The sequence below is a fragment of the Heteronotia binoei genome, chromosome 5 (assembly GCF_032191835.1).
Source record: "Heteronotia binoei isolate CCM8104 ecotype False Entrance Well chromosome 5, APGP_CSIRO_Hbin_v1, whole genome shotgun sequence".
Taxonomy (NCBI): domain Eukaryota; kingdom Metazoa; phylum Chordata; class Lepidosauria; order Squamata; family Gekkonidae; genus Heteronotia; species Heteronotia binoei.
In genome coordinates, this window is record NC_083227.1 from 98,854,288 (window position 1) to 98,879,897 (window position 25,610).

General features: G+C 41.5%; 1 protein-coding gene across 20 annotated transcripts in view; it reads right to left on the minus strand.

Annotated features, from left to right (window-relative positions):
* The window catches only part of ATP2B2 (ATPase plasma membrane Ca2+ transporting 2), an 895,196-nt gene that overhangs the window by 57,466 nt on the left and 812,120 nt on the right, over positions 1 to 25,610 (minus strand). For all 20 annotated transcript variants that reach the window (XR_009555447.1, XM_060239903.1, XM_060239921.1 and 17 more), the window contains 2 exons: positions 8,400 to 8,579; positions 5,068 to 5,155 (listed from right to left, as the gene is read on the minus strand). Coding sequence is in view for 19 of the 20 variants with exons in the window: in XM_060239903.1 (XP_060095886.1) it covers positions 5,068 to 5,155; positions 8,400 to 8,579 (268 nt within the window). In the remaining variant the exon portion in view is untranslated. The remainder of the gene's footprint in view (positions 1 to 5,067; positions 5,156 to 8,399; positions 8,580 to 25,610) is intronic.

Consider the following 25,610-nt stretch of genomic DNA (forward strand, 5'->3'; position numbering starts at 1 on the left):
GCAGTCCTTAAAGTGATATATATATCTGGCAACATGGTAAGTCCTACAATTTGGTGTGAGGGGCACTGGCTCTCTGCAACTGGTCTCCTATTAGATGAACTCTTTGTATTTGCTACTCAGATAAACTTCGAGACATGCTTTTATTGTTCAGCCTTGTCCTGTCTGTCAGTTTCAGAAACTTACAGTAACATATACAAAATGTTCCACAGTTGCAACAACAGATGAGACATGTGGAAGGTGGTCCTTCAGGTTTCATTTCCATGCTTTCAATCCTATTATCTAAGAACATGTTGTTCTAAAATGTGAATTACCATAGGCTGGATCCTCCAGACCTATTCTATTAAAGTGGCATTTTCCTCTAGTACAAACAGCCTTCAGCTGATGCAAGAGGCTCTTCTGTGAGTTAGCAGAATGGAACCACAGGATCCAATCATGTGAGTTTTCAAAAAGTTGTCCATATTTAGATTTGCAACTCTGCTATTACATGTAGAGGTATTTCTAGTCTCTCTTTTTTCCAAAGAACTCTCTGTCCACTAATTCATACAATACCCACTAGAGGGCATCAATGTGCTAATTAGGTTAGGATAAAAAATAGACTGGTGTTTTCAGCAAGATAAAAGAGGGAGCACTAGATATTTTCAGTGATAGAAATACATTCATTTCAAAATGTTTCCTGTACGTTATATTATAATAATGATATATCATCACAAAGATCAGCATGCAAAGGTATGTCTAAATAGGAATTTTCTCAGTGATTGTGGAAGCGTGTATGCGAATTTGTGTGTTGGGAAGGTAGTTGGGAAGAGTTTTCAGAGTGTAATCTCCCCACTTTGGTTTTAAGCTATTATTTCTGTGCCACTTCCACAGAACATGGTCACAAGCTCTCTCACACAGGGTCAGGGAGATTATTCAGCTAACTATGTAAGTTCATACTCGATTCATTACATTCTGCCCATGCTGAGAGAACAGGGAAAGAGAAGGAGTACTTGAGATCAAAACTTGCTTCTCTTCTTACCCTGGGTAGAGTCTGCAGAATCCAAGTAGCATCTAAACAGGCTAGGAAACTGTTCCATATATAAATTAACTGCAGAAAACTCAAATTTTAAAAAGATACAGAAACTTGAGATTCTGCTCTGCTGCACAGTTTAATTCTATCACAATAGTCACATAACAGATTTGTTATCTTTGTTCATCTGAGATACCTTTACTTCCTTTCCAATTCACTTATTTTACTTCAGCTTTACATTAATGTTCAAATTCGGATACTAAAGCCTTGCTTGTAAAATGGTTGCATACAGATGTGTGCATACAGAAAGGAAAGAAAATGATCCCAAGAGACATCCAGAATACTTGAGGAGCAGAAACGTCCAAGTGCTAGTTATCTAGCAGCACCATTCTAAGTTCATTGAAGTCAAAATGACAAACAGCATGTGATTGATATGTTAAGTTTATTTTTCCCCCATTTTGCCCTGGAAAGCATCCCATTATGGAGCTTCTTTCTGCAGTTCAAAATACTGTAGCTGAAAGATCTGGGTTTATCAATGTATTTACTGTTTGTGAGAACGAGGTCTTATGAGAGTCAGAGCAAAAGGTAGCCTCCAATCTCCAACTCTTTAGTAATATGAAAAAACATATCAATTATTAACACAGAAAAAAAGCTGCTGTAACCTGAAGCTCTATTTTATTGAGGAATTCAGCATCCAAAATACTCAGATAATGTTAAGAAGGTTTGTGTGGTTTGTGTCAGCGGTTCCTGCACAAGTCCAAGCAGAAAGGTTCATTCACTTCTGGGTGAACTTGCCACTTGGACTTCATTTGCATGTGGCATGGAAACTCCATTTAAAGAGAACATTCCCTTTAAATGGCTTTTGCAAGATCTTCCCCACCTCACATTCAGCTGGCCTGAGGAGCCAACAGCAGCAGAAAGGAGAGAGGGAAGATTTCCCAGGAAGGGAGATCTCCCCCCTTCCATTCTGCTGGCCTCAGAGAGCCCCCTACCATGTCACAAACTAGTTCAGTAAACAGGGAGGCTTGTGAAGGTCCATGGTTTGCGTGAGACCGCAAACCACAATGAACCTCCACATTTTTCTGATTCATGCCCATCCCTAATGTTAACATTTATATATGGAGACTGTATTGGAAACAAAATGTTTATTTCTGTTACCAAGGGCAACAGCCCTCCAACTGGAGGTGGTCTTTTCCTAAGAGCAGAGACACCCCAACACTCTGAAAAACCTATGGGCCTTCATAGCAGTGCCGCCATTGCAGCCAGCAGTGGTGTTAAAGGTGAGCCTGTAAGGAGCCATTGGTTGGACCTGAGAGAATTACAGGTGTCAAAGACAGGGCTGGTTGCCATAGTACTCTGTGCAGCTCCCCACCCCCAATTCCTGATACTATGTCTCCTATTGTCCACACTGTCACATTCCAGGTTCAGCAGAACCTCTCCCCTCCAGCTAATCACATATTTCTGAAAAGCTATTCTGCTAGCTGATAGTCTTCATCAGCATTTTCTCTCCTCAGCCCCAGACTATCAAGAAAATAATTGACTTCATTTTTCCCAAATAGCCATCTCCTGGCCCCATTCTCTAAGTAAACATAGAATATTACACTTTTGTGTCTAGCACCTGGGAAGCATTCTACTCACCCTCACTATACAATGGGCATCCCATCAGACTATTGTATAAACCACTTAACACATCCAGCCATACCTCCAGGTTATGTCTTTGCCTACTTAAGGAGACACTCTGGTAAAAGACATGTATGCTAATTACAGAACTATTGCCATCCTTAAACTGAAATAAAACGATTCCTAGAAATAACATTTTAAAACTACAATCTGAAATCTGAAAAATCTCCATAAGCAAACAGAGTCCCCAAGACAGTAAACATAAAAACATTTCAACCTTACACATCACTTAAAATAATACATAAAATAATTCAGTAAAAACATATAAATATCAAAAGGGTTGTTTTGTGATTGTATGTGTGTTTTATCCCTAAAGCACATCTCATGCATCAAAGATAAGAGCCCAATTTGTCCTACAAAGAGTACATTTCGTCAAAACAATTCAATGTTTCAAATAATTGTGTATAACTTTCAAGGACACTTGGAATACAAAAGCCAGAGAGGCTCCAAAGCAATAAAAAGTTCTACTTCCAGAACACAGGCATTTCAGTTCCCTGTACCATGTCCTTACCGCAACTGCAACTGTAGTTATATAAGACATTCAAGGCTGCATTATTTTTGTCACAATTGTACACTGCACAGACAATCAATCTTCTTTAAGTTCCAGTGTTTGCAATTTTCTAACTCTACTGACTTTGTCTTCTCTACAAAGATTTTCATCATAATGTATATTCTTTGAATGAGCAGCCCCAGAGGATTTAGTTACTTTGGTTTAGAAGCTACCAAAACATTTAACTCCAGGAATGAATTTCCCAGAGTTGACAGAAGGACTATGTAGTCCAGTCAGAAAGATGCTTTAACTGCATGAATACTTAAACAAGCTTTCCAATGGTATAATAATGACAAGTTGACCTCTTAGGAACATACCGGAAACGAGAATGCCACACATTGTTATCTGTGACTGTTAATATGGAAAATATTATGAAGTGCAACATTATAACTGCTCATTTGTAGCTCAATGAATATGTACCTTACATAAAAAGCTAAAGGTGCAAGCACCAGTCGTTTCTGACTATGGGGTAACATTGCTTTCACAATGTTTTCACAGCAGACTTTTTATGGGGTAGTTTGCCATTGCCTTCCCCAGTCATCTACACTTTCCCCCCAGCAAGCTGGGTACTCATTTTATCGACCTTGGAAGAATGGAAGGCTGAGTCAACCTCGAGCCAGCTACCTGAACTCAGCTTCTGCCGGGATCGAACTCAGGTTGTGAGCAGAGCTTTGGACTGCAGTACTGCAGCTTTACCACTCTGCGCCACGGAGCTCCGTACCTTACATAGTGAACTATTAAAAGCCTCATGACATCTAGCAAATTGACATGGGTTGTTATTGAAGGGTTTTGATTGTTTTTAAGCACCTTGTGCTGTTTCAAAGCCTGCCTGTCTAGGATTTTCTAAGACAGGGGTATTAAACTCATGAGGGCTAGCTCTGACATAAATGAGACCTGGCTGGGTCATGTATGTCATAAAATGTAATGTTGGGTAGCAGAGATATAAACTTTATAAAGGACACAGACAAGCACAATTAATTTTTTTTTTTTTAAAAAAACACCTTAAAATAAAATATGCTCAAAAGATTAGCACTCTTGCAATTTAACAGTTTAACTGATCTCTTGCTCTGAATTATTGCAACAAAATCTGGAGACAATGTCTGCATTGAAGCAACCATGAGTACGCTGTTCAGGTGTGTGTCTGTAAGTTGCAAACCTACTTTTGATTTATTTACATTCATTACAAAAATCTCATCATGGTCAGTGCTCTGAGCCTCAGGGGAAAACATGAAATAGCTGGGCATTATGAGCTTTTGTACATGTTACTTCGTGTGCTGGTCAGTCAATGGAAAAAATAGTGGCTTTGTTTTGCAGCTCCTGTGCAATTAATTGGGCATGCCTGGTAAAGCAAGCTGTGATGCAGAAGGAAGCAAGAGAGAGAGAGAAGAAAGCAGATGACAGTGAGTTGCTCATGGGCCTGATAGAAGCCCTGTTCCTTGGGCCGCACATTTGACACCCCTGTTCTAAGAGATTGTACAAGTTGATTTCTCCTTCCTCATTTTTTCTTTCTTTACCTGACACTCAGCTGCTTTCACTATCCCATCCTTTTTGGAGTATCTTGTGTTCTCATAAGGCTATTTCTCAATAATATTTTATCAATTTTACAGTGTCATTTTTTTCTGTATACCTGGGAACTCTCCAAAGTATGTAGAAATCCTCTCTTCTGTGGGTGGCCCTATTGTGCGGGTCTCATCATCCACACAGTAGCCAGCCAGTTTACGGATGATGTGAATCAACCCTATATACGTGAAGTTAAATGATCCTGGAAGGAGGTATGTATATGAAGTCAGATATCAAGAGAACTATATGCATTTGGATAATCTGAATTTACCTTTTACCAAAGTGTGCTTATCAGTGGGAGATGAACGAGCAAGGACACGAAGTTTTGGCCAGATCTTGTCAATTCGTTCCTGCTCAATCTGAAAACAATAATGATGGTACATTTGTCAGCCTTTCTGAAACTGCTGTATATTTCAGTGGCTTTTAGAAGAAATATCAGCTTACAAGTTAAAATATTTTTCCTGATTACCGCCCTCCCCCTTTTTCCTCCAGTGCTTATAGCATACAATGATTCTCAGGGATCTCTGCTTTAATCATTCACAGATGTGTTTCTTTCCCCCTCTGTCACTCATTCTCAGGCATTACTGCTTAAATAACATTTTGTCCTGGACCAAATACACAAACAAACACACATTGTGGGACTGTGGATTCAAAGTTGATTTCATACAAAACACATTAATTCCAAATAAATCCTCCCAAAATATAGTATCATACATATATGATAGTTAGCTCTTGCACTTGTACACATGAAACTCTTATAAGGGATCAAATTTTGGAGGGCAGGAAAGCTTTTCCCTTGTCATGTTTAGATATTAGGTGACTGTTCCTCAGGAGTACTGAGCTGGATTAGACCATGCACTAGACTAAGAGACAGTGCAAGCGGGTCTTTCTTGCCTCTTCCTTCCCCAGCAGCATTCTAGATGCACTGAAGGCTATCTGTCACAAATCAAGGGACCATATGAATAAAAAGCCACCAGCAAAAAGGGGCAATTTCACCAAATTCTCCTTCTGTATTGCAGTTGTATGTGACAAATGACATTTTTGTTCAACAGGACCCTCCTTTGACCTTCAAAAGAGGCTGTTTATTTATTTAGAAAAAATTTATCCTGCATCTCCACAGACCTGCTTACCACTAATAAAAAAACCCCATTAAAACACATCCACTGAAAACAACTTCACTAAAATATATCCATTAAAAACAGGCCAATGCTGTTACAGCACACCCATTTAAAAAGGTCAATGCCATTAAACCAAGCCAGAGGATAACAGCAGCATACATACTAAGCAACCTAAAATGATGTAGATTAAATGATCTTTGAGCCAGAATCATACCATAAAATCTTTGAAAGAGAAAACTCCTTAGTTCCTTCCATCACCTTAATTGGTATAGCTTTTTGGCCATAGACTTAAGCCTAAAAGCTCTTTAGTTAAAAGTTTTAGTTTAAAGAAAAAGATGTTTTAAACTAATCCTAAAAATAAAGGTAGATTAGCTTTATGGAGAAGGGCATTCCAACGGTGAAGTGTCACCACCAATGTTCCCTTTAAGCTGAGTTAGCGTGAGCTAGCTCACAGATTTTTAGCCTCCATCTCACAGATTTTTGTCTTAGCACAGGGAGGATGACCCCAGAACACACTAATTTATGCAGTGGCTCACAACTTTAATGCAAGTAGCTCACAGTTTTAACACAAGCAGCTCACAAAGTAGAATTTTTGCTCACAAGACTCTGCAGCTTAGAGGGAACATTGGTCACCACTTAAAAAGCTGTCTCTGGTTCCCCACTTGCCTGACCACTGAAGGCAATGACACAAAGAAAAGGCCTTGAGAAGAGGATCTAACTGGTGGGCAAGACAATATAGATGGAGGCAATCCTTCAAGTACCATGGTCTACAACCAACTAGGGATTTAAAGGTAAGAACCAGCACTTTGAATTTTTCCCAGAAACAGGTGGGCAGACAGTGGGCATGCAGGACACTAATATGAAAAGAGAAAAATCGGGATCATCCGTTTCTGTAATTTTCCATTGACACATGGTATGATCCATGTCTACCATGTTTCTTGAAGGTTCACTCACTATAAACACATATAAAAGTGACTATAGCTTAGGTTTACATATCAAAGTTCCACGTGCAATTTGACTTGAGTTGGTAACCCAGGAATCTATCATTGTGTATTAAGAATATAATAATGACATTTTAGAAATTTAACCTGTAGCTTTAGATCATTCAAATCCTTGCCTGCCCTAATGAAATCACTTTGTTTTGCTTTTGGGCCAAAACTCAAGATTCTAACAAGCTCAGTTTCTTTATAGTAGTTTCCCCCTCCCTCATCTGCCTTTAGTAACCCAGCTCAAAAAGAAATGGCTACTTTACCAACTGACAATAGTAGTGACTTTAATGCAGTGGTGGTGGAAAGTGCCATCAAGTCACAGCTGACTTATGGTGACCCCAGAGGCTTTTCAAGGTTAGAGATGTTCAGAGGTGGTTTGCCATTGCCTGATTCCATATCATGATTCTGGACTTCCTGGGTGGGCTTCCATCCAAATACTAGCCAGGGTCAACCCTGCTAAGCTTCTAAGATCTGATGAGATCAGACTAGCCTGGGCTATCCAGACAAGGGGACTTAAATATACATAAGGTTTAAAACTATACTGTTGCTTTCTTTTAATTATTTACCTAAAATATTTGTAGGCCCACTTTTCATTCAAATAACAATAATAAAACAAACTCAATATAGCATACTGTAAACTAACAAGATTAAAAGGCAGCAAAGGCTTAAAGATAAGAGTTCAATGGAAAGTACTAGGGGTATGAAAAAACGGTATTTTTCCAGATTGGGTATATAGAACTAAAAAAAAAAAAAGGTATTTCCAGTTATTACCAAATCTCAAGTATTTGGGATTTGGGGGGTCTGTTCTTTGAGGTAGAGACACCTAATTTGCAGCATAGTCACTTGTTCATCTCTTCAAACACTCCCCCCCCGTTTAAAAAAGATTAGACCAGGGGGTCCAATTCTATGGGCCCCCAAAGAAAGTGCCCCAATCCTCCATTGCTTTTCATGGAGGAAAAAAGGCATTTAAAGAGACCGTGGTGTCTTTAATTTCCTTTTGAGTTCACTTGCCAAGTTGCACTGCCATCAGTGAGGCTTAGAGAATGCATTTGAAGAGATCCTCTTTAAATGCCTTATCCAAGTTGTCAGGCAGTGCAACTTCATGAATGAACTCAGAAACGATTTAAAGAGACTATGGTCTCTTTAAATGTCTTCTCCAAGTTGTGTCCAAATAAAAGCCGAATGATAATTGGCTTTTATATGGTCTCAGCTATACTGGTAGCTGAAAAGAAACTCCAAATTCTTTTCAATTTTTTTAAAAACCCAAATGCTGTTAAGGTAAGGTATGGCAGTGGGGGGGGGGTTGTTTGAGTAAACCGTATGCACACCCCTAGAAAGCACTGCTTTCAAGGACATTCCAGGAACATTTGATACCATAAATGCCACTGTAGAAATGGCAATCAAAACAAGGGCACCATACATGATAGACACATTCGATTTCTGCATAACTGTTTTATATATATAATATGATGGTATCATTTGCATGTGTAGCGTACCTCCCCCTTCTCATTTCTGATCCTTCGGTTGAACTCCTTTCCCTCAATACAGAGGAAGTCTTCTCCAGGATGAATGATTCCACACTTTATAGCAATGGCACGAGCTGTATTGATGTTGTCTCCAGTGACCATGCGGACTGTAATTCCAGCTCGTTGGCACTTTCTTATAGCTTCTGGCACCTAATAAAACAGTGAGTTGGATTGGGGAAAAAAGAATTACAAAATAAATAAGCAGGTCAAATTCTTATTACAATATTTCCAAATGAGTATTTTGAAATGCCAAAAACAGAAGTGCTAGGTAACACAGAATTGAGATAAGTTTCTAACTTCTCCGTTATGATCTTGCAGTAGCAATATAGGCAGTACAAATGGTAAGGTCATTCTTTCTGAACAAGCGTATAGATTTTCAGACAGAATGGTGTGACATCATTCTAGAAAACAGCCAATTTTCACCAGCAAGGCCTGCTAACCTTGTAAGATTACATCACATGGCAGACTGAAAAGGTATTTATTATTATTTACTTATACATTTATAATCTACCTTTTCACCCACTTTTGAGTACCAAACCCAAAATGCAATACAATATCAGGACAAAAGGACACACACTCATCTTGCCTGGTTTGACATGTCCCTCCAAAAGCACGATCTGGAAATTTTACAAATTCTGCTCAGAAGCAGGGTTACATCGAACAGACTAGGGTAAATTCCTAATACTGAAAGCAGGACAGGGAACTAAGACATGTTAATATGGCTCACATATTACAGCTGGTCACCAAGGTCTGGAATTCAATGTGAGAACATGCAAGATAGAAAGGATTTTTATGGCAATACATTGCATCTCTCCTGTTTTAACAGAGTATTTTTTTTCTTCATTTCTAATTCTCTTAAAAACATTTAAAACTTCTCAGAATACATTATGGAATACCTGATTAGCTCCAGGATTCCCACTCTGAAGCCTGCGTAACAGTCAATTGTGACTTGAAGGTTCTCCTCAATTCCCATGCAATCAGTGCTTGATTGAAATTGTGACTGTTATCACACATGTAGCACACATCTGTACCATTTTGCTTACTCAAAATGATTCTGGGAGACCACTGTTTGGTTCATTGAGAAACCAACAAGTATATGTCTGAAGACTGCGAAAATGGGAGAGGGGAGAAGGCCAAGCCCTCTTTTCTGTGTGCACTATGGTTGTGATCCTAATTGGGTAACATGAGAATGGGAGTTGAGGTGAACCTCAAATCTTGTGTGACTGTTGCACAGGACATAGGGTGGGGATGTGGGACTGAACCAGAGTACTCTGTAGAACAAAATAGGAGTCAATTGCACCTTTAAGACCAACTTAGTTTTATTCTTATTCAGAACATAAGCTTTCGTGTGCATGCACACGTCTTCAGACGAGGAATGAGGTACATTCCTCATTCTCATTCATGTACCTCATTCCTCGTTTGAAGAAGTGTGCATGCACACGAAAGCTTACGTTCTGAATAAAACTAAGTTGGTCTTAAAGGTGCAATTGACTCCTATTTTGTTCTACTACTTCAGACCAACACAGCTGTCTATTTGGATCAGAGTACTCTGTAGTGAGTAAAGAGAGCTGAGAGTCTAGATATGCATACAAAATAAGCACTCGTAACAAATGACATTGACAGCTATGTGGAGACCCAAAAGGACTGGAGTTTCTCAAGAGATGCACTTTAATATACACAAAGGAGCATTTCATTACATATAACTTACTGTAATTTCACCCTTGCTCCAGACAGATGTATTGCTAGTATTATAATGAAAAATCAGTTCTTCACAAAGGAAACAGGAGCTGTTTTAAATTTAATTCACTTACCCTGTCTGAAGGCAAATATCAAGGAGAAATATCAAAACACACACACACATATATATAAATTTTTAAAACAATAAATTGTGTTCATATTCAGGGGAAGATCTTCACAGGTCTATCAGGATTATTATTTTTTTCTTTCTCTTATAAATGACAAAAAACCCCAACCATATTTCTTGTCACTTCACACATACACAGAAATGCTTAATTACATTCCAGTTAAGCTTTTTTTCTCCTTACATGTAGCAATCACAGGAAACAAACATTTGGTACACAGTTCATCTGTATCTGAAACAGCTCAAATGGGTCCAATAATGGGGAAAATCTGAGTTCTTGTAACTGTTGCCTTGCTCTGCCCACTAATAGGTGGTGGCAGCAACACTTACTCCCAAGAAGAGAACTGCAGAGAAACAGTCCCATATATAAATACAAAATTCTTGAAGTATAATATAATATTATAATAAGAATCTGACACTTATCCTTGGTTTTCTGGATTCATTAACCCCAAAAACCTATGTACATTTCAAAAGCAGGAATAATAATAATAATAGTCTTCATCAGGGCTTTTTTTGAGCATGAACGCACAGGAACGCAGTTTCGGCTGGCTTGGCATCAGAGGGTGTGGCCTAATATGCAAATGAGTTCTTGCTGGGCTTTTTCTACAAAAAGCCCTGTGCGAAACATTGGTGATGTCAGGGGGTTTGGCCTAATTTGCAAATAAGTTCCTGCTGGGCTTTCTACAAAAAAAGCCCTGGTCTTCATGTATAGATAAACACAAAATACCCCTTCATCTGTAAAGTTTAAATATAAGACCAAAGGTGTTTGCTGCATTTAGCTTCAGAGTGAGCTTGTGGCATGATCTGGGGTGTTTTTTGCCTGGCCTGGTTGTGTTATGGTATATCATAAAGTATGCATCTCAAGGTGCCTGTTTTCTGTAGGGGAAGTGATCAGGTTTCCATCTTCTCCCCCCCTCCTTGCAGCCTCTATCAAGGAAAAATAGGCTGATTGCAGACCGGCACTTTGGGTTGACTCAGAGACGCCTCTGAAGTCAACCCAAATAAACCGGCCAGATGGCAACATCGGCCGCCCGCCGCTGTCCCACACTTACCCCGTTCTGAAGGACGATCCACCTGGCTCAAAAAGGAACCACTCGGAAACCACTTGGGGAGGGACGGTGGCTCAGTGGTAGAGCATCTGCTTGGGAAGCAGAAGGTCCCAGGTTCAATCCCCGGCATCTCAAAAAAAGGGTCCAGGCAAATAGGTGTGAAAAACCTCAGCTTGAGACCCTGGAGAGCCACTGCCAGTCTGACAAGACAATACTGACTTTGATGGCCCAAGTGTCTGATTCAGTATAAGGCAGCTTCATATGTTCACCATATATGTTCACTTGAGCAGTTCTGAGGCGGCTCTTGGCCATCCGGAAGCCCAGAGAGCACCTTACAAGTGCCCGGGAAGCCGTGAGCGGGACACGGGAGCATTCCAGATGCTCTCTAGTCGCTCAAGGCCTGCCCCTTCCTGCAGCGCCATCCGGAAGCTCCGGGACGCTCTACTTCTGGCCAACTTTCTTCCAGGTGGCTGCAAGCCGCCCTGAACTGGCCATCTGTTATCAGCCATACAGTCTTTCTCCACAGTAGGGTTCAAAGCAGGAGGGAAGTGACCTCAGCAGAGTATAATGACACAGGTCGTTTTCGCACTCACCTTCCGCCGGCGCGACCCCCCTCTTCACCGCGCAGGATCTGCGCGGATTTCACACTAAACGCTGCGGAGCAGCCAGAAAAGCCAGAAGCTCCCGGCGCAAAAGCCGCTCAAACTGAAACCGCCAAAAAGCACTTTGGCATTTGCGCGGCTTTTGCGACGGGAGCTTCTGGCTTTTCTGGCTGCTCCGCAGCGTTTAGTGCGAAATCCGCGCAGATCCTGCGCGGTGAAGAGGGGGGTCGCGCCGGCGGAAGGTGAGTGCGAAAACGACCACAGAGTTCTGCAAAGCAGCCATTTTCTCCAGGGAAGTTGATCTCTGTCACCTGGAGAACAGTTGTAATTCAGAGTGATCTCTAGCCCTCACCTGGAGATCAAGGTAACAAAATAGAGAAATGCAGAAAAGCGGAGCAGGAAATAGGTATAAACCTCTGTGAAAAACCAGCTTCAAAAAAGTAACAAATATAAGGAAAGGAAAGGAAAGGAAAGGAAAGGAAAGGAAAGGAAAGGAAAGGAAAGGAAAGGAAAGGAAAGGAAAGGAAAGGAAAGGAAAGGAAAGGAAAGGAAAGGAAAGGAAAGTTCCCCTGTGCAAGCACCAGTCGTTTCCAACTCTGGGGTGACGTTGCTTTCATAACGATTTCACGGCAGACTTTTTATGGGGTGGTTTGCCATTGCCTTCCCCAGTCATCTACTCTTTTCCCCCAGCAAGCTGGGTACTCATTTTACCAATCTCAGAAGGATGGAAGGCTGAGTCAGCCTCAAGCCAGCTACCTGAAAACCCAGCTTTCACCAGGGATCGAACTCAGGTCATGAGCAGAGCTTAGGACTGCAGTACTGCAGCTTTAACACTCTGCGCCACAGGGCTCTTAACAAATATAAAGGCATTTATAAATAAAGCGCAATGTATCAGTGTAAAGTGAAACAATGTATCAGTCACAATGTAAAGCACAATGTATCAGTCACAAAAACATAAGCCACACCCATACCAAAGTCTCACACAAGATGAATCAACGTCAGTGAATCCAGAAATAAAGTCCAGGTTATGGCAGAGGTAAGTTCTTCAGAAGAATCCAGAGCTCCAAAATATCTTCATAAATATTCATTGAAATAATCCTGTGCAGCAAGGCACATACAGAACGCAACAGGTTTGTACTAAATTCCCTGTTTCACAATAAAGCTTCTACGAGCTTCACAAAACCATTATACATTTTTCAAAAGAGCACAGCTTCAGAATTCTCACCTGGAGATCGGCAACAATGGTTTCCCATTAGGAAATGGCTGGTTTTGAGGGTGGAATCTATGGCATTGTACCTAAGGTCACAATCCTCCTCAAACCTCAACCTCTCCAGGCTCCACCCCTCAAATCTTCAGGTCAGGAGTTGGCAACCCTATCTCCTTTCCAGTGAAACCATCAAACTATCTTTATCTGCACCTCTGACTTCAACTAAAGAGGATGCCATGCAGCATGGCATTCAAGTCAGACTGCAACACTGAAGTGATCCAGCAAAGGATCCTGACTCAAAAATAAGCAAAGAAAGTCCTATTCAGATCAAAATTCCCAGAATCAGTGAACACAATGCATATTTTAAAAGCAGAGGAACTTCCTACCATTGCACAAGTCCTGTGTCTTCATTATCTCAGCCAATAATTTTTTCAGTTCCTTTTTAAGCAATCAGGGGACACAGAAAAAGGAAGGATGCGGGAAGAAAACATCCAGGACCACAAACAGTATGATCACTCAGAGAACTAAACAGAATAGCCTTCCCCAGTGACAAGCCCATCTGTGACGGGCTGCACTTTTTAAAAAACCCTTTGAAGTGCTGTACAAACAGCTAGGGTTAATTCTTCACAGAAACAGACAGTCTTGAGTGACAAGTTGCTCCAAGCAATCTGATTGGTAAGGATCAGCTGAGCAAAGATCAGTCTTGAGATAGCTGCATGTTGAGAGAGTCAGTCAGATTTCTGCCTTGACTGAGTTCAGTCTGATTTCAGACTTAGCTGAGATCACATATAGGAGAATTGGAGGAACGTGGCTAGGAGGTTTAGGAAGTTAGCAAAGTCACCCATTCAGTTTGATGTAGAGCCAGTTTGGTGTAGTGGTTAAGAGTGGTGGACTCTAATCTAGGAAAACTGAGTTTGATTCCCCCACTCTTCCACATGCAGCTGCTGGGTGATCTTGGGTCAGTCACAGTTCTCTCAGAGCTGTTCTCTCAAGAGCAATTCTCAGAAGAGCTTTCTCAGACCCACCTACCTCACAAGATGTCTGCTGTGGGAAGAGGTAGGGAAAGGAGACTGTAGCTTGCTCTGACACTCTGAGCGAAGGATGGGATACATATTTATATCCCGTCTCTTCTTCTTTTCCTCTATTCTGGCCAAGGAAAGGGGATAGATCTTCTAGAGAGAGAAGAAAACTCCCTACCCAGTCAAACAGGGAAGCTCTGAAGAGTGCAGAGATCCCTGGTCTGGCATGGTTAGAAACTGTCTTTGGAAACTTTATGAGTCAATTAAAAATTCTAGATTTCAAGAGAAGGGGGCTGGAGTACTGGAAAGAGTGCACTAGCCTTCTGGAAACCAAAAGAGTCAGAGAATACTCAAGGAAAGTGTCTGGAGTGTTTGAGGAAAACACTGGAACAAAAGCCTCTCAATATAAAGATTGAAGTCCTTGTGAAAGCTTAAGAAACTCTCATTAGTCTGAAACATAAGAACTAAAGTCAGTGGATGTACTGGCTCTTCAGCAAAGACGACAACACATTACTAGGGTGGCTCAGTCAGTAAAAGGAAAGAAAAACAGAGAAAATCTTGCCTCTGAGGCAGGGAAGTAGACGGGGGCATCATAAAATCTTTGAACTAACATAAAATATCTGGAAACAAAAGGAAATCTTTCTATTAATATGGATATAACAGAATCAAGGCTTTTAATTCTAAATCTAATGTATCCAATATATATATTCTTAAATAACAAATTGTGTTTTCAACATAAAGCATGATGCTCAAAAGACTGAGTTATCACTTCCCAGGACTCAGATTCAGTGGGAGCTCACAGGAGTGTAGCTCCTAAACCTTTCTGAGAGTTCCTCCTCCTCCTCCTGAGAGTTCCACCTCCTTGTCCATTGAATAGTATGTGCAGCTGCATAATAATTCCTGGATGAGCTCCACCACCTATTTTTCTACAAAACAACCCCTGTCACTTCCTATCAATAATATTTTATGCCAGCCTATCCTCTCAAGAGCTCTCTCCTCCTCCATTTTAACTTTACAAGTCTGTGAGGTAGGTTAGGCTGAACAATAGCAATTGACAAAGTTAACTAGCAAGCATCATAGCAAAGTGTAGACTTGAGTCTGGCACTGCAGACCTAAATGGAGTAATATCATTGACTTCAACAGACTAAGAAGGATGCAACTATGCTTAGAGTTGCACCTGTGGATCTTCTACTTGTAGTTCAATACTTTAACCATTATATGACACCAGCTCTGAAAATAGATACCTTCATTAACTCTCAAATGGCTTTTAGAGGAATTCTAATGATCAAACCAAATAATTCAAATTGCAAATTACCACTTTATATTAAAATAAAAATCTCATTTTTGCATGAACTGTACAGCTCTCCAACTGAAAATCTAAAATGATACTGTGAATCATTTGAAATAACAGTAATTTTCCATTACAAAAAGAATGATAATTCTATGCAAACAACAGGTCATTCCAAGACATACTCATCTGTCTTCAAATCTCAGGCCCTTTCTGATATCCAGCAACAATTTACTGCTCTAATTTAGTTTTTAAAAAGAGATCATTTCTTTTATATATCTTTGGATATTTACAAACTACTTTTTCCCCAGGGTTGACTCAGAATGGCTTTATAGCATATCCTCTCCTTCTCCATTTATTCTCAAAACACTCACCCTATGGGACAGATTACACTAAGAGAGAGTAACTGGCCCAAGGCCACTCAGTGAGCTTCAATGACATAGCTGAGATCTGAACCTGGCTCTCAGATCCTAGTCAAACATTCTAACCACCAGGGCTTTTTCACCAGGGGAAGGGGAATGTGGTGAAACAGAGTTCCAGAACCTCTTTGTAGAAACAAATTCTCAAAAAATGTTTTAAAAGTTCATGAAGGACACCTGTTTCTCCTTCATTTCTCTCTTGAGAGTTCCAGCACCTCTTTTTTTAAAAAAGCCCTGCTAACCACTATAACGTGCTAGCTAAGTGCAGGGATGGGAGAGGTCACTGTTAAAAGGCAGCATAAAAAAGGGAATTGTAATAGAAAACTTCAAATTTAAACTTTCATTTTAGTGAGATTCCTCTAATGGACTGCTTAAAGTGCCACAGTCTACCAGAAACCTATTTGCAACATAAATCATTAAAACAAAATAGCACAGATATTTGTTTATAAGACTTGTAAGAATTTATAATCTAATGCAAATGGCTATACAGTAGCTGCAACTAAATTTGTTATCAGGCAAGAAAGGTTTCTAACCTTCATTTATTAGCACTGAGATTGCTAGCACAATCTGGTAAAATTTATTCTAGTCTAAACCCACTGAAGTCAATTAGATTAGACCAGAGTAATTTTGCACAGGATTGCACTGCTGGAAACAAAAATATTCAGCATGATTCTTCATAGAATGTAAGATACCAGTGTCAAACATGCAACCTGTGGACCACATCTGGCCCACACAGAGCTTCAATTTGTTCCCCAAGCAACTTCGTCCTCCTGCTTCCTTTCCAGGGCTGTTGCCGTAGCTGCACTGTAGTTTGCTTTTTCCCAGCTCCCTTGGTGGCTTTTCACTTCCTTCTTCCAGTTTCCTGCCTCTTGATTCCCTCCCTTCCACCTTCTCTCTCTATCACACACATACATGCAGAGAGCTCCATGGCCGCTTCCTGCTTCATGCAGGAGAGAGATTAAGACAAACCCCCCCCCCCCCCACACACACACAGCACAAAGCTTCTACTTCTTTCTTTGGGATTTCTCTTCCTCTGTTGGGAACGAGGAGGAAAGAGTTCCATGATGGCAACATTACGACCAATAACATTTTATTTCATGTAAAAGCTTTTGTGCGCAATAACACTTCTTCTTGGGTGGTTGAGTGGGTGGGTTTACAAGCACAATGTGCAATGAGGAAATTATTTTACCTTATTCTGAAAAGTTTTTTTTAAAGACTGGATTTCTCTGTCCATATCTGGATTTATTTTCTTTCAAAAAGACCCTAATTAGGAAAAAAATTGGATTTGTCCTTCTATCTTGGAGAGTGGAGTGATTTCAGATGCCAAATTATAATAGCATGCACTGATATTGAGATAGCAAAACTAAATCTCAATTCAGTCAAGGAGGATGCATTGTCTTGAGCTTCATTAAGAATTGCAATTCAGCAGTTTCTCCTTTTAATCTCCCTTTGAAATTCCTTTGTAAGAGCCACTGCTGCCCTTAGGTCAGAAACTGAATGCTGTGGTTTCTAATGTCAGACTTATGTTCATTTATTCTTTCCATCTTCCTGGATGGAATTGAGACCTAGGTTTCCTGTCTCATTACCAACACTGGTATCTCCATGCCTACAACCCCACTGCATATCACACCTAATCCAATAAAGCCTGCTATTGTCATTCACATGTAACTGCTATTTGACATGTGAAATCACCTTTATAAAGTTTATACCTCCAGTACCTGATGTTACATTTTATGGCATGCTTGGCTTGGCCCATCAAAGTGATACTTATGTCAGATCTGGCCTTCACAACAAATGAGTTCAACACCTCTGATTGTAAGATCTTTAGCCTTAGAATATGGGATCTGATTTTCACTCTGTTGAATGCCTTTGTTTTCTAAATATTGGTGAAAGAACACTATGAAAATACACCATCCATCCAGACCTTTAATGGCTTAACACCTATGGAAATACTAAGAACCCATTAAAAAACATACCACAGATCGTGAGGCTCATCAAATATCTATTTGCAGAGCACTGCATCAGGGAAATATGATAATTAATACTGCCTATATTGTGCACAAGGCCAACAACAACAGATTGCTACCATACACATATGGTAACTAATAGCTGGGATAAAATTATTAGTAATGATATCTTACCAGGGGTTAATGAGAGAGGTTACTGCTATGCTGTGACATCCATATTCACGTTACCACTGCCCATCAGTTTCTCACAGGCATCATTCTTTTAAAAAATGGATTTAGTTCGCTGAGATTTGAGGAAGAAGACGATTCTGAGCTATTCTGGCTTAATGTATACTACAGTGGCCCAGTTTTTATAAATCTACATGTATTCAATACATTCAAGAATGCATACGGAATAAAAAATCTCTTTGAATACACTTACACAAACACACATGCTCCCGTGCTTGGATCTGATGTCAGTTCAAATAACCATCTTGAGCTTAATGGTGCAACTTCCTAGATGAAGCCACATATGCCTACATTGGTAGAAAGTGCATCAGGGGCTGCTAAGCACAGCTCTACTTCCTCTGCTGTGGCTGTTTCTTTTGCAAATCCCTTTCATTCCCAATAGGCCCACTACTGTAGCTGTTGGTCTACTTCCAACAGAAAGAAATAAACAGTCTTCAATGTAGACGGGTCTATCACAAAAGAATATCGTTTCAGTGATGCCTCTGACTCATTTCCTATAAAATAGCTGAATATAAAAGTCCTTCAGCTATTGAGGAAAGGACACAATGATACAAATGTTTAGTGCCCTGGTCAAATCTGTTACTCTCTTGGTGGGGGGTGGGGTGGAACAGTGAGGGCACTGAGACTCAGTAAAGGGGAAAGGGAGACCAGAAACACAAACTCAAGGATTTCCCTGAGCCTGTAACAACTCTAAGTTGCTTTAGCATCAGAAACCATGAGAACATACTTTTCATTCTCAGCGTCCCTAGGAGGATATTATTGTAAGTATGATTTATAAAGTCATGAGGCACTCCACTACAGATGTAACTCTCTTATTACCAGAAAGTTTTAGGAAAGGTGATAGTGGGGATGACTGACTTAATGGGCTCACACTCCCCATCCAATCATTCCTCTCATTTTTTAACAAGATGTTACATGTCCTAGCCAAACAATTGCATTAAGTAGCCTCCTATTGACCAAGGCAGGCAAAAGGATCAGCAGTATCTCTGCATTCAGCAGCAAGGGCTAGTTTAGCATTTTGGATCTGATTTCAACCGGGTTGCTGCCCATCACTCAACTGTAGGTCATTTAAGTAGAACTACTCTCCACAGAGTTCTAATGATTTTCACCACACCATTAGAAACTGGCAAAGGTAGAAAGAGGGAACAGATGTGATATGTGATGTAGTTATGACAATCATAAAAAATTATATGGGAAGTTTGACATGGAGTACTCATCCTTACAATGGAGATTCACTGTGTTGCACATGTCAAACTCTATATTGCTGCATTTTCACATCATATAAAAGTGCAACCAGATTAACATACAGATTGCAAACATTTACAACTGCAATAAAACCCCTTTATAAATATTATAACTGAGAAATATCATTGCACACATCATGACTTAATCCCAGTTTCTGTTGCCAGAAATCAAGGTGGGGGTGGGATTTCAACCACTTAGAGAAAACTGCATTTCATTTAACTTAGTTTACTTCTATGCCCAACTTTATTTATCTATTTCTTATAATCATATTTCTGACACTTCTCCATTTCTTTTGCAATGAAATACTAGCAGAAGTCCTGATTCACATACATTGTTGTATACATATTTCTAATTTCTTTCAGTATTCAAAGGACAATTTTCTTGACAACAGTGCACATTACTTACTGAAATGGAATGTCACAAAGGTGACTTCTCAGAAAACTAAACTAAATGGATTGCTGGAAAAAAAATGCAGCATACCTTCAAGCAAATACACATCAAGTAAATTAAAATGAAGACCTATAATCTCAGTAATTATTTTTAAAACAATTAAAATAAAATTTATAGTTCACCCCAAAAGAATTTATGTTTACATCTGAAACAGCCATGGAACATTTCAAACAGCAGACAAATCACTCCATGACTGATGCAGGAAGCTTAAAGTTGATGAGGCTCTATTTCATCCAGACATGGCAGACACATAATGGAATGGGAAAAAAATATGTAAGACAGGCTTTTTATAATTGCCTACTGTTTCTTTATAGACTATTACCAGTAATGAGGTCCTACATCTCATAGCAAGTGTACCCATTCATGTCTTGTAATAAACAAGATCCTCAAGGGAACATTAATAAACAGTGCATCAAAGCAAGTCATTTGACACTACTCTGAGGCCTGAAGAAATATAGAGTGGGGGCTATTCACCTACAACTCCAGTGTTTTTAAGACCACACTGCAGCCTAGTCTCCCTTGAGCTGCAAAGAAAGCCTTCCACATATTAGGTTGTGACATCTTGCTTCGCACACTGTTTTTAACCAAGGGAAGAAGGAAGGACCTAGAAATAGATAAATAATATACAGTAATATCTTTGGAATTGTTGATGACATATAATAGTAAAGAGCTGTTAGCTCTGGACACCCTCTCCCACAATTATGGACTATGTTTCAAGTTTATTTCAATTTATATCCCGCCCTTCCCACCGAAGTGGCTCAGGGTGGCTCACAGCACATAAAATCTAACATAAAATTATTGAAATTAAAACATCTTACACAGTTAAAACAGTAAAATAAAACATATAACAGTGGTCTATTAAAACTACACTCAGTTTCCAATGCCAGTTAGTTATAGGCCAGCCGGAAGAAGGCTGTCTTACAGGCCCTGCGGAACTGGCCAAGGTCCCGCAGGGCCCTCACCTCTTCTGGCAGCTGGTTCCACCAGAAAGGGGCCATTACAGAGAAAGCCCTGTCCCTGGTAGATTTCAGGCGGGCTTCCTTTGGCCCGGGGATAACGAGCAGATTTTGAGATCCCGATCTCAGTACTCTCTGGGGAACATGTGGGGAGAGACGGTCCCGAAGGTAGGCAGGTCCTAAGCCATATAGGGCTTTAAAGGTAATAACCAGCACCTTGTACTGAACTCGGTATATTATTGGCAGCCAGTGCAGAATCCGGAGCCCCAGCCGAATGTGCTCCCATCTTGGGAGCCCCAATAACAACTGGGCAGCGGCATTCTGCACTAACTGCAACTTCCAGGTTCGGCACAAGGGCAGCCCCATGTAGAGGGCATTGCAGTAGTCCAACCTCGAGGTGACCATTGCATGGATCACCGTTGCTAGATCGTCACGCTCCAGGAAAGGAGCCAACTGCCTCGCCCGCCTAAGATGAAAGAATACGGACTTAGCAGTGGCTGCTATCTGAGCCTCCATCATTAAGGAAGGCTACAATAGTACCCCCAGGCTCTTGACCTTGTACGTAGCTGTCAACAGCACACTGTCAAAAACTGGCAGGGGGATTTCCCCTCCCGGACCCCGACGACCTAAGAAAAGGACCTCTGTCTTCGCCGGATTTAGCCTCAGCCCGCTCAGCCTGAGTCACCCAGCCACGGCCTGTAACGCCTGGTCCAAATATTCTAGGGCGCAGGCCAGCCGTCCATAAGCAGATAGAGCATACTGGTGACAACCCAGCCCATACCCTTGGGCAATCTGGGCAAGGGAGCGCATATAGATGTTAAATAACATTGGGGAGAGGACCGCCCCTTGAGGCACTCTGCAATCAAGCATGTGTCTCTGGGACATTTCACCCCCAATTGCCCCGATCCAGATGCTGTTGAAGGTCATCTACCAGGGCAACCAACACCGTCTCCGTCCCGTGGCCCGGGCGAAAGCCGGACTGAAGGGGATCAAGGATGGAAGCATCCTCCAGGAAACTCTGTAGCTGCATCGCCACTGCCCTCTCAATGAGTTTGCCCAAAAAGGGCACATTCGAGACCGGCCGATAGTGTGCCAATTCGGCCGGGTCTAACGTTGTTTTTTTCAAGAGGGGACAGACCACCGCCTCTTTAAGTGGTGTTGGGAAATGCCCTTCCATCAGGTTCTCTGGCTCTGATGCCAAGCTCACATGGACTTACAGTTATAATGGACTGCGATCACTTAAAATCATATGCTTACTCAAGTCTTGAATTCAGCAGGAGCTCAAGGGAGCACAGCTTCTGAATCTTTCTGAGGGTTCCCCCTCCTCTTCCCCACCTGCCTTATCCATTGAATAGTAAGTGCAGCAGCATAACAATCCCTGGATTAGGAGAGTGGGCAGCCAGCCAGCCACCAGGAGCTTTACCACACCCCCAGCAGCCCTCATTAATCCTTGGAGAAACCCACGCCTCCCTTTCTCCACTCCTTATGTGATTTTGGGCAGCAGGTGACTTGCTGGCCTTCTGACTGGGGGGGTGATGGCCAAGGAGAGCCCGGGGTGAGTGAGGCCTGCTTGGGCTGACTGGATCCCTAGGCAGCCCAAGCAGGCCTCACTCGCCGGGGGCTCTCCTTTCTTGCGTCGGGTTGCTTTCGGCTGGTGGGGGGTGGCATATGCTAATGAGTTATGCTAATGAGCTCTGCCACCTATTTTTCTACAAAATGACCCCTGTGCTTACTGCACTATGGACATTCAGTCTTGATGGACTACAAGCATTTAGCCTCTGTGCCAACTCCCATATGGAATTTACCCTGTATGGACTATGCAGCAGTGTTTCCAACCAGGCTCCAGCCAGCTTCCTGTCTGTGCCTGCTATTGTGTGACTGTGTGTGCCTGCTCTGTAAAGAGGACTCCAGACTACGCTTCCAGATGAGCTGCTCAGCCCTGCAGACAGCAACCAAAGCAGGCGCTGGGGTTTTTGCTGCCCCAGGCAAAGCCCTGCCCTCCCACCCTCCAGTGGTGGAGGGCCCCCAGCGCAGTGCTGAAAAGCTGAGCAGGGCCAGATGGCCCCATATGCACAGCGGGCTCCTCTTGAGAAGCCCTCTGTGCAAACAACCCCCTGCTCAACCATCCCACAGTGCGAGATGGGGGAAAAGTGGTGCAGGGCCTCTGCTTCGCTCTCAGGCTGCCTCACTTGCAAGGGAAGGCAGCCTGGAAGTGAGGTCAAGCCACCTCTTTCCTCTGCCTGAGTCTTGGGTGGGCAAAAGAGGCTGCGGGTCAGCTGGCATGTGGGGAGGGGGCACCTAGCCATGTTTTGTAGGCCATGCGGCGCCCTAAGAAGCTGCCTATATGGCCTAATCCCATGAGTTGGCCATGACAGCAACTGCACTCCTGACATCCAGAAGACAGTGCTAAGAAGCAGCCCTGACAGAAGTCAGGTTTCTGAGATGTCCCAAAACATCAACTTCAGCTCCTGTAAACCGTCATGCATAGGAGATGTACATACTACATTGCAGAGACCAGACATGCTTTGGAGATGTAACTGAAGTGACCAACGGTCAACAGGAGACTTGCTGCAATGTCTTCCTGCCTAACAAAAGATTTTTCCTGGCAACCATCCAGGCAAGCATCTTACATAATAGAACATCATGGAAGATTATGATTTATTATTATTAACTACTCCATCCTGTCATGTAGATCCTCCTTCATTGTTTCAGCTATGGTGTCACAATAGTAAACAATTTGGTGCTAGATTACCCACTTTTATTTCTTTGTTTTAATAGTGGTTTACGCTAGTGACATCATCACCCATTAATCCTTTTGTCAAACTCCTGGGAACATCTCTGGAGTGATGTCAGGTACCACATGACACCGTCTCAGGATATGAATTTGGCTATAAGAAAACCTATTTTTGGCTAGTTGGTGTGTCTCTGATTGTTCCCTTACCTTTGCTGTCTGAGCCACCCCCAATTACCTGATCGATATTGTGCCTATTATTGTGATATATGCTGGTCATTTCTTGCTCTCCCTTCCCTTATTGTCTTTGCTTTTGGACCATTCTTTCTGAATTTTTGAGAGGTAAGGTACTACCCTATCTGTGTTTTTCCCTTATATATCTCCCTATCCAATTTCCCCTCTATATTTTCCTAGGACTGTGTGATTGCTGTGTGATTCTTTTTCTTGTATGCCTGAACAATTTTAATAAAAGCCCCTTTTAGCTTACCATAATCTCATTACCACCTATATGTCCCTGGCCAGTTTCCACATACCCTCCATGTAACTGACAAAGAGAGCTGTGTTCCTCAAAAGCTTATGCTACAATAAAATTTGTTAATTTTAAAGGTGCTTCTGGACTCTACTATTTTGTAGCAACTGACTAACATGACTAACTCCTCTGGATTTATGATGTATGAGTGTCACAGACTGTATGGAAATATTAAATGAACTGTGTACATACTTAAAGGAAGAATCAGAAAAAATATAATTGAGTCAAAGCGCAAATACAGATTCTTAATACCTATGAAACAATACATGAGCTACAGTACCAGTCATTGAAAGCAGATTGCAGTTGTAAAAAAGACAGTTCAGTATTAGAAATTATTAGGGCAGGTATCAAAAGAAAAACAGCTAAGCACACTTACAGGGGAGTAAGTCCTGCTGAACTCTAAAAGACTTATTTCTGAGTAAAATATGCTTCTACAATACAAGTGGTGACTCCACAAGGCCTTGTATGGGGGCATCTCAGCTCTTCTCCTACTATTTCCTCTTTCCCTTCCCTGAAAAGCCCTGTAGCTTCTCCATTTTTTCTGCTTACTTCTCTCCTTCTCACCTCCAGCTAACCTATCTTTAATTACTCTCCCCCATATTCAGCTTTCCCTTCTTCCCTACCCCAGCAGCCTGTCCCCAGAAAACCTCTGGTTAAGTTGAGCAGTGACTGTCACCAGGCCAGGCCCAATTGCTTGATTCCAGTCATGCCAGGCCCAGTTATGCAAGGAGCTGCAGTGGTACCTCACTTGCCCCTGTATACCCTTCCCACACTACTCCTTATTTCTCTCCTCCTCATGATCCCCATATCCTCATATTTCCTTGACTCTTCCTCTATCAGATTATATTCCAAAACACTGCACTGGTTTCTGCGGGGTGACTACCATTGAACAGTAGTAAGGAGCCGGGCTTGGGTGAATCCCACAAATCAAATGATAGCAAATCACATGGTGGTTGCTGCCAGGCCTTGCTCCAATGAATCCTTTATCAAAGGCCAAAACAGCTCTGGAAAGGGCTCTTTCCTCTCTCTTTTATTTACAGAAACCAGGCTTGACAATGCAGTTGTGGTTGCCAAGCAACAGCCACAGAGGACACCCATTTCTTAAAGTTACAAGTGCTAATCTTATCGTTTTGGGTTCCACCCACCCAGCTACTTTTCCATCTCAATAGTGGTGGCAGCAGAGACTCTACTGACTGGGACCTTGGAAAAGTAACATTTAATGTTCCAATCCAATTTAATGTAGCAGTTTTTACCTTTTTCTATTGGGTGATTCTATTTCTAGAGGGCATAGAACCAAACAAATTAGAAAATATTAGGAGAACGAATTCCTCAACAGAAATAATACGGATGGAAATACTGGGCCCTAAAAGTTACTTTAAGTGAGGGTGTACTAAAGCCTACCAAATAAAATCTTTAAGGCTGATCTTGAGATGGGGGAGGGGGGAAATGGAAGTGACTAAAGTAGATAATGTTGTGATACTTGGGAGACTTCAATTACTTTCACATTGACTGGGTAAACATGTGCTCGAGTCTTGCTGTAGAAATGAGATTCCTAAACATCATAAATGACCGTGCACTGGAACAATGAGTCACAGAGACAACAAAAAGGGTAGTGATCTTAGACTTGGTT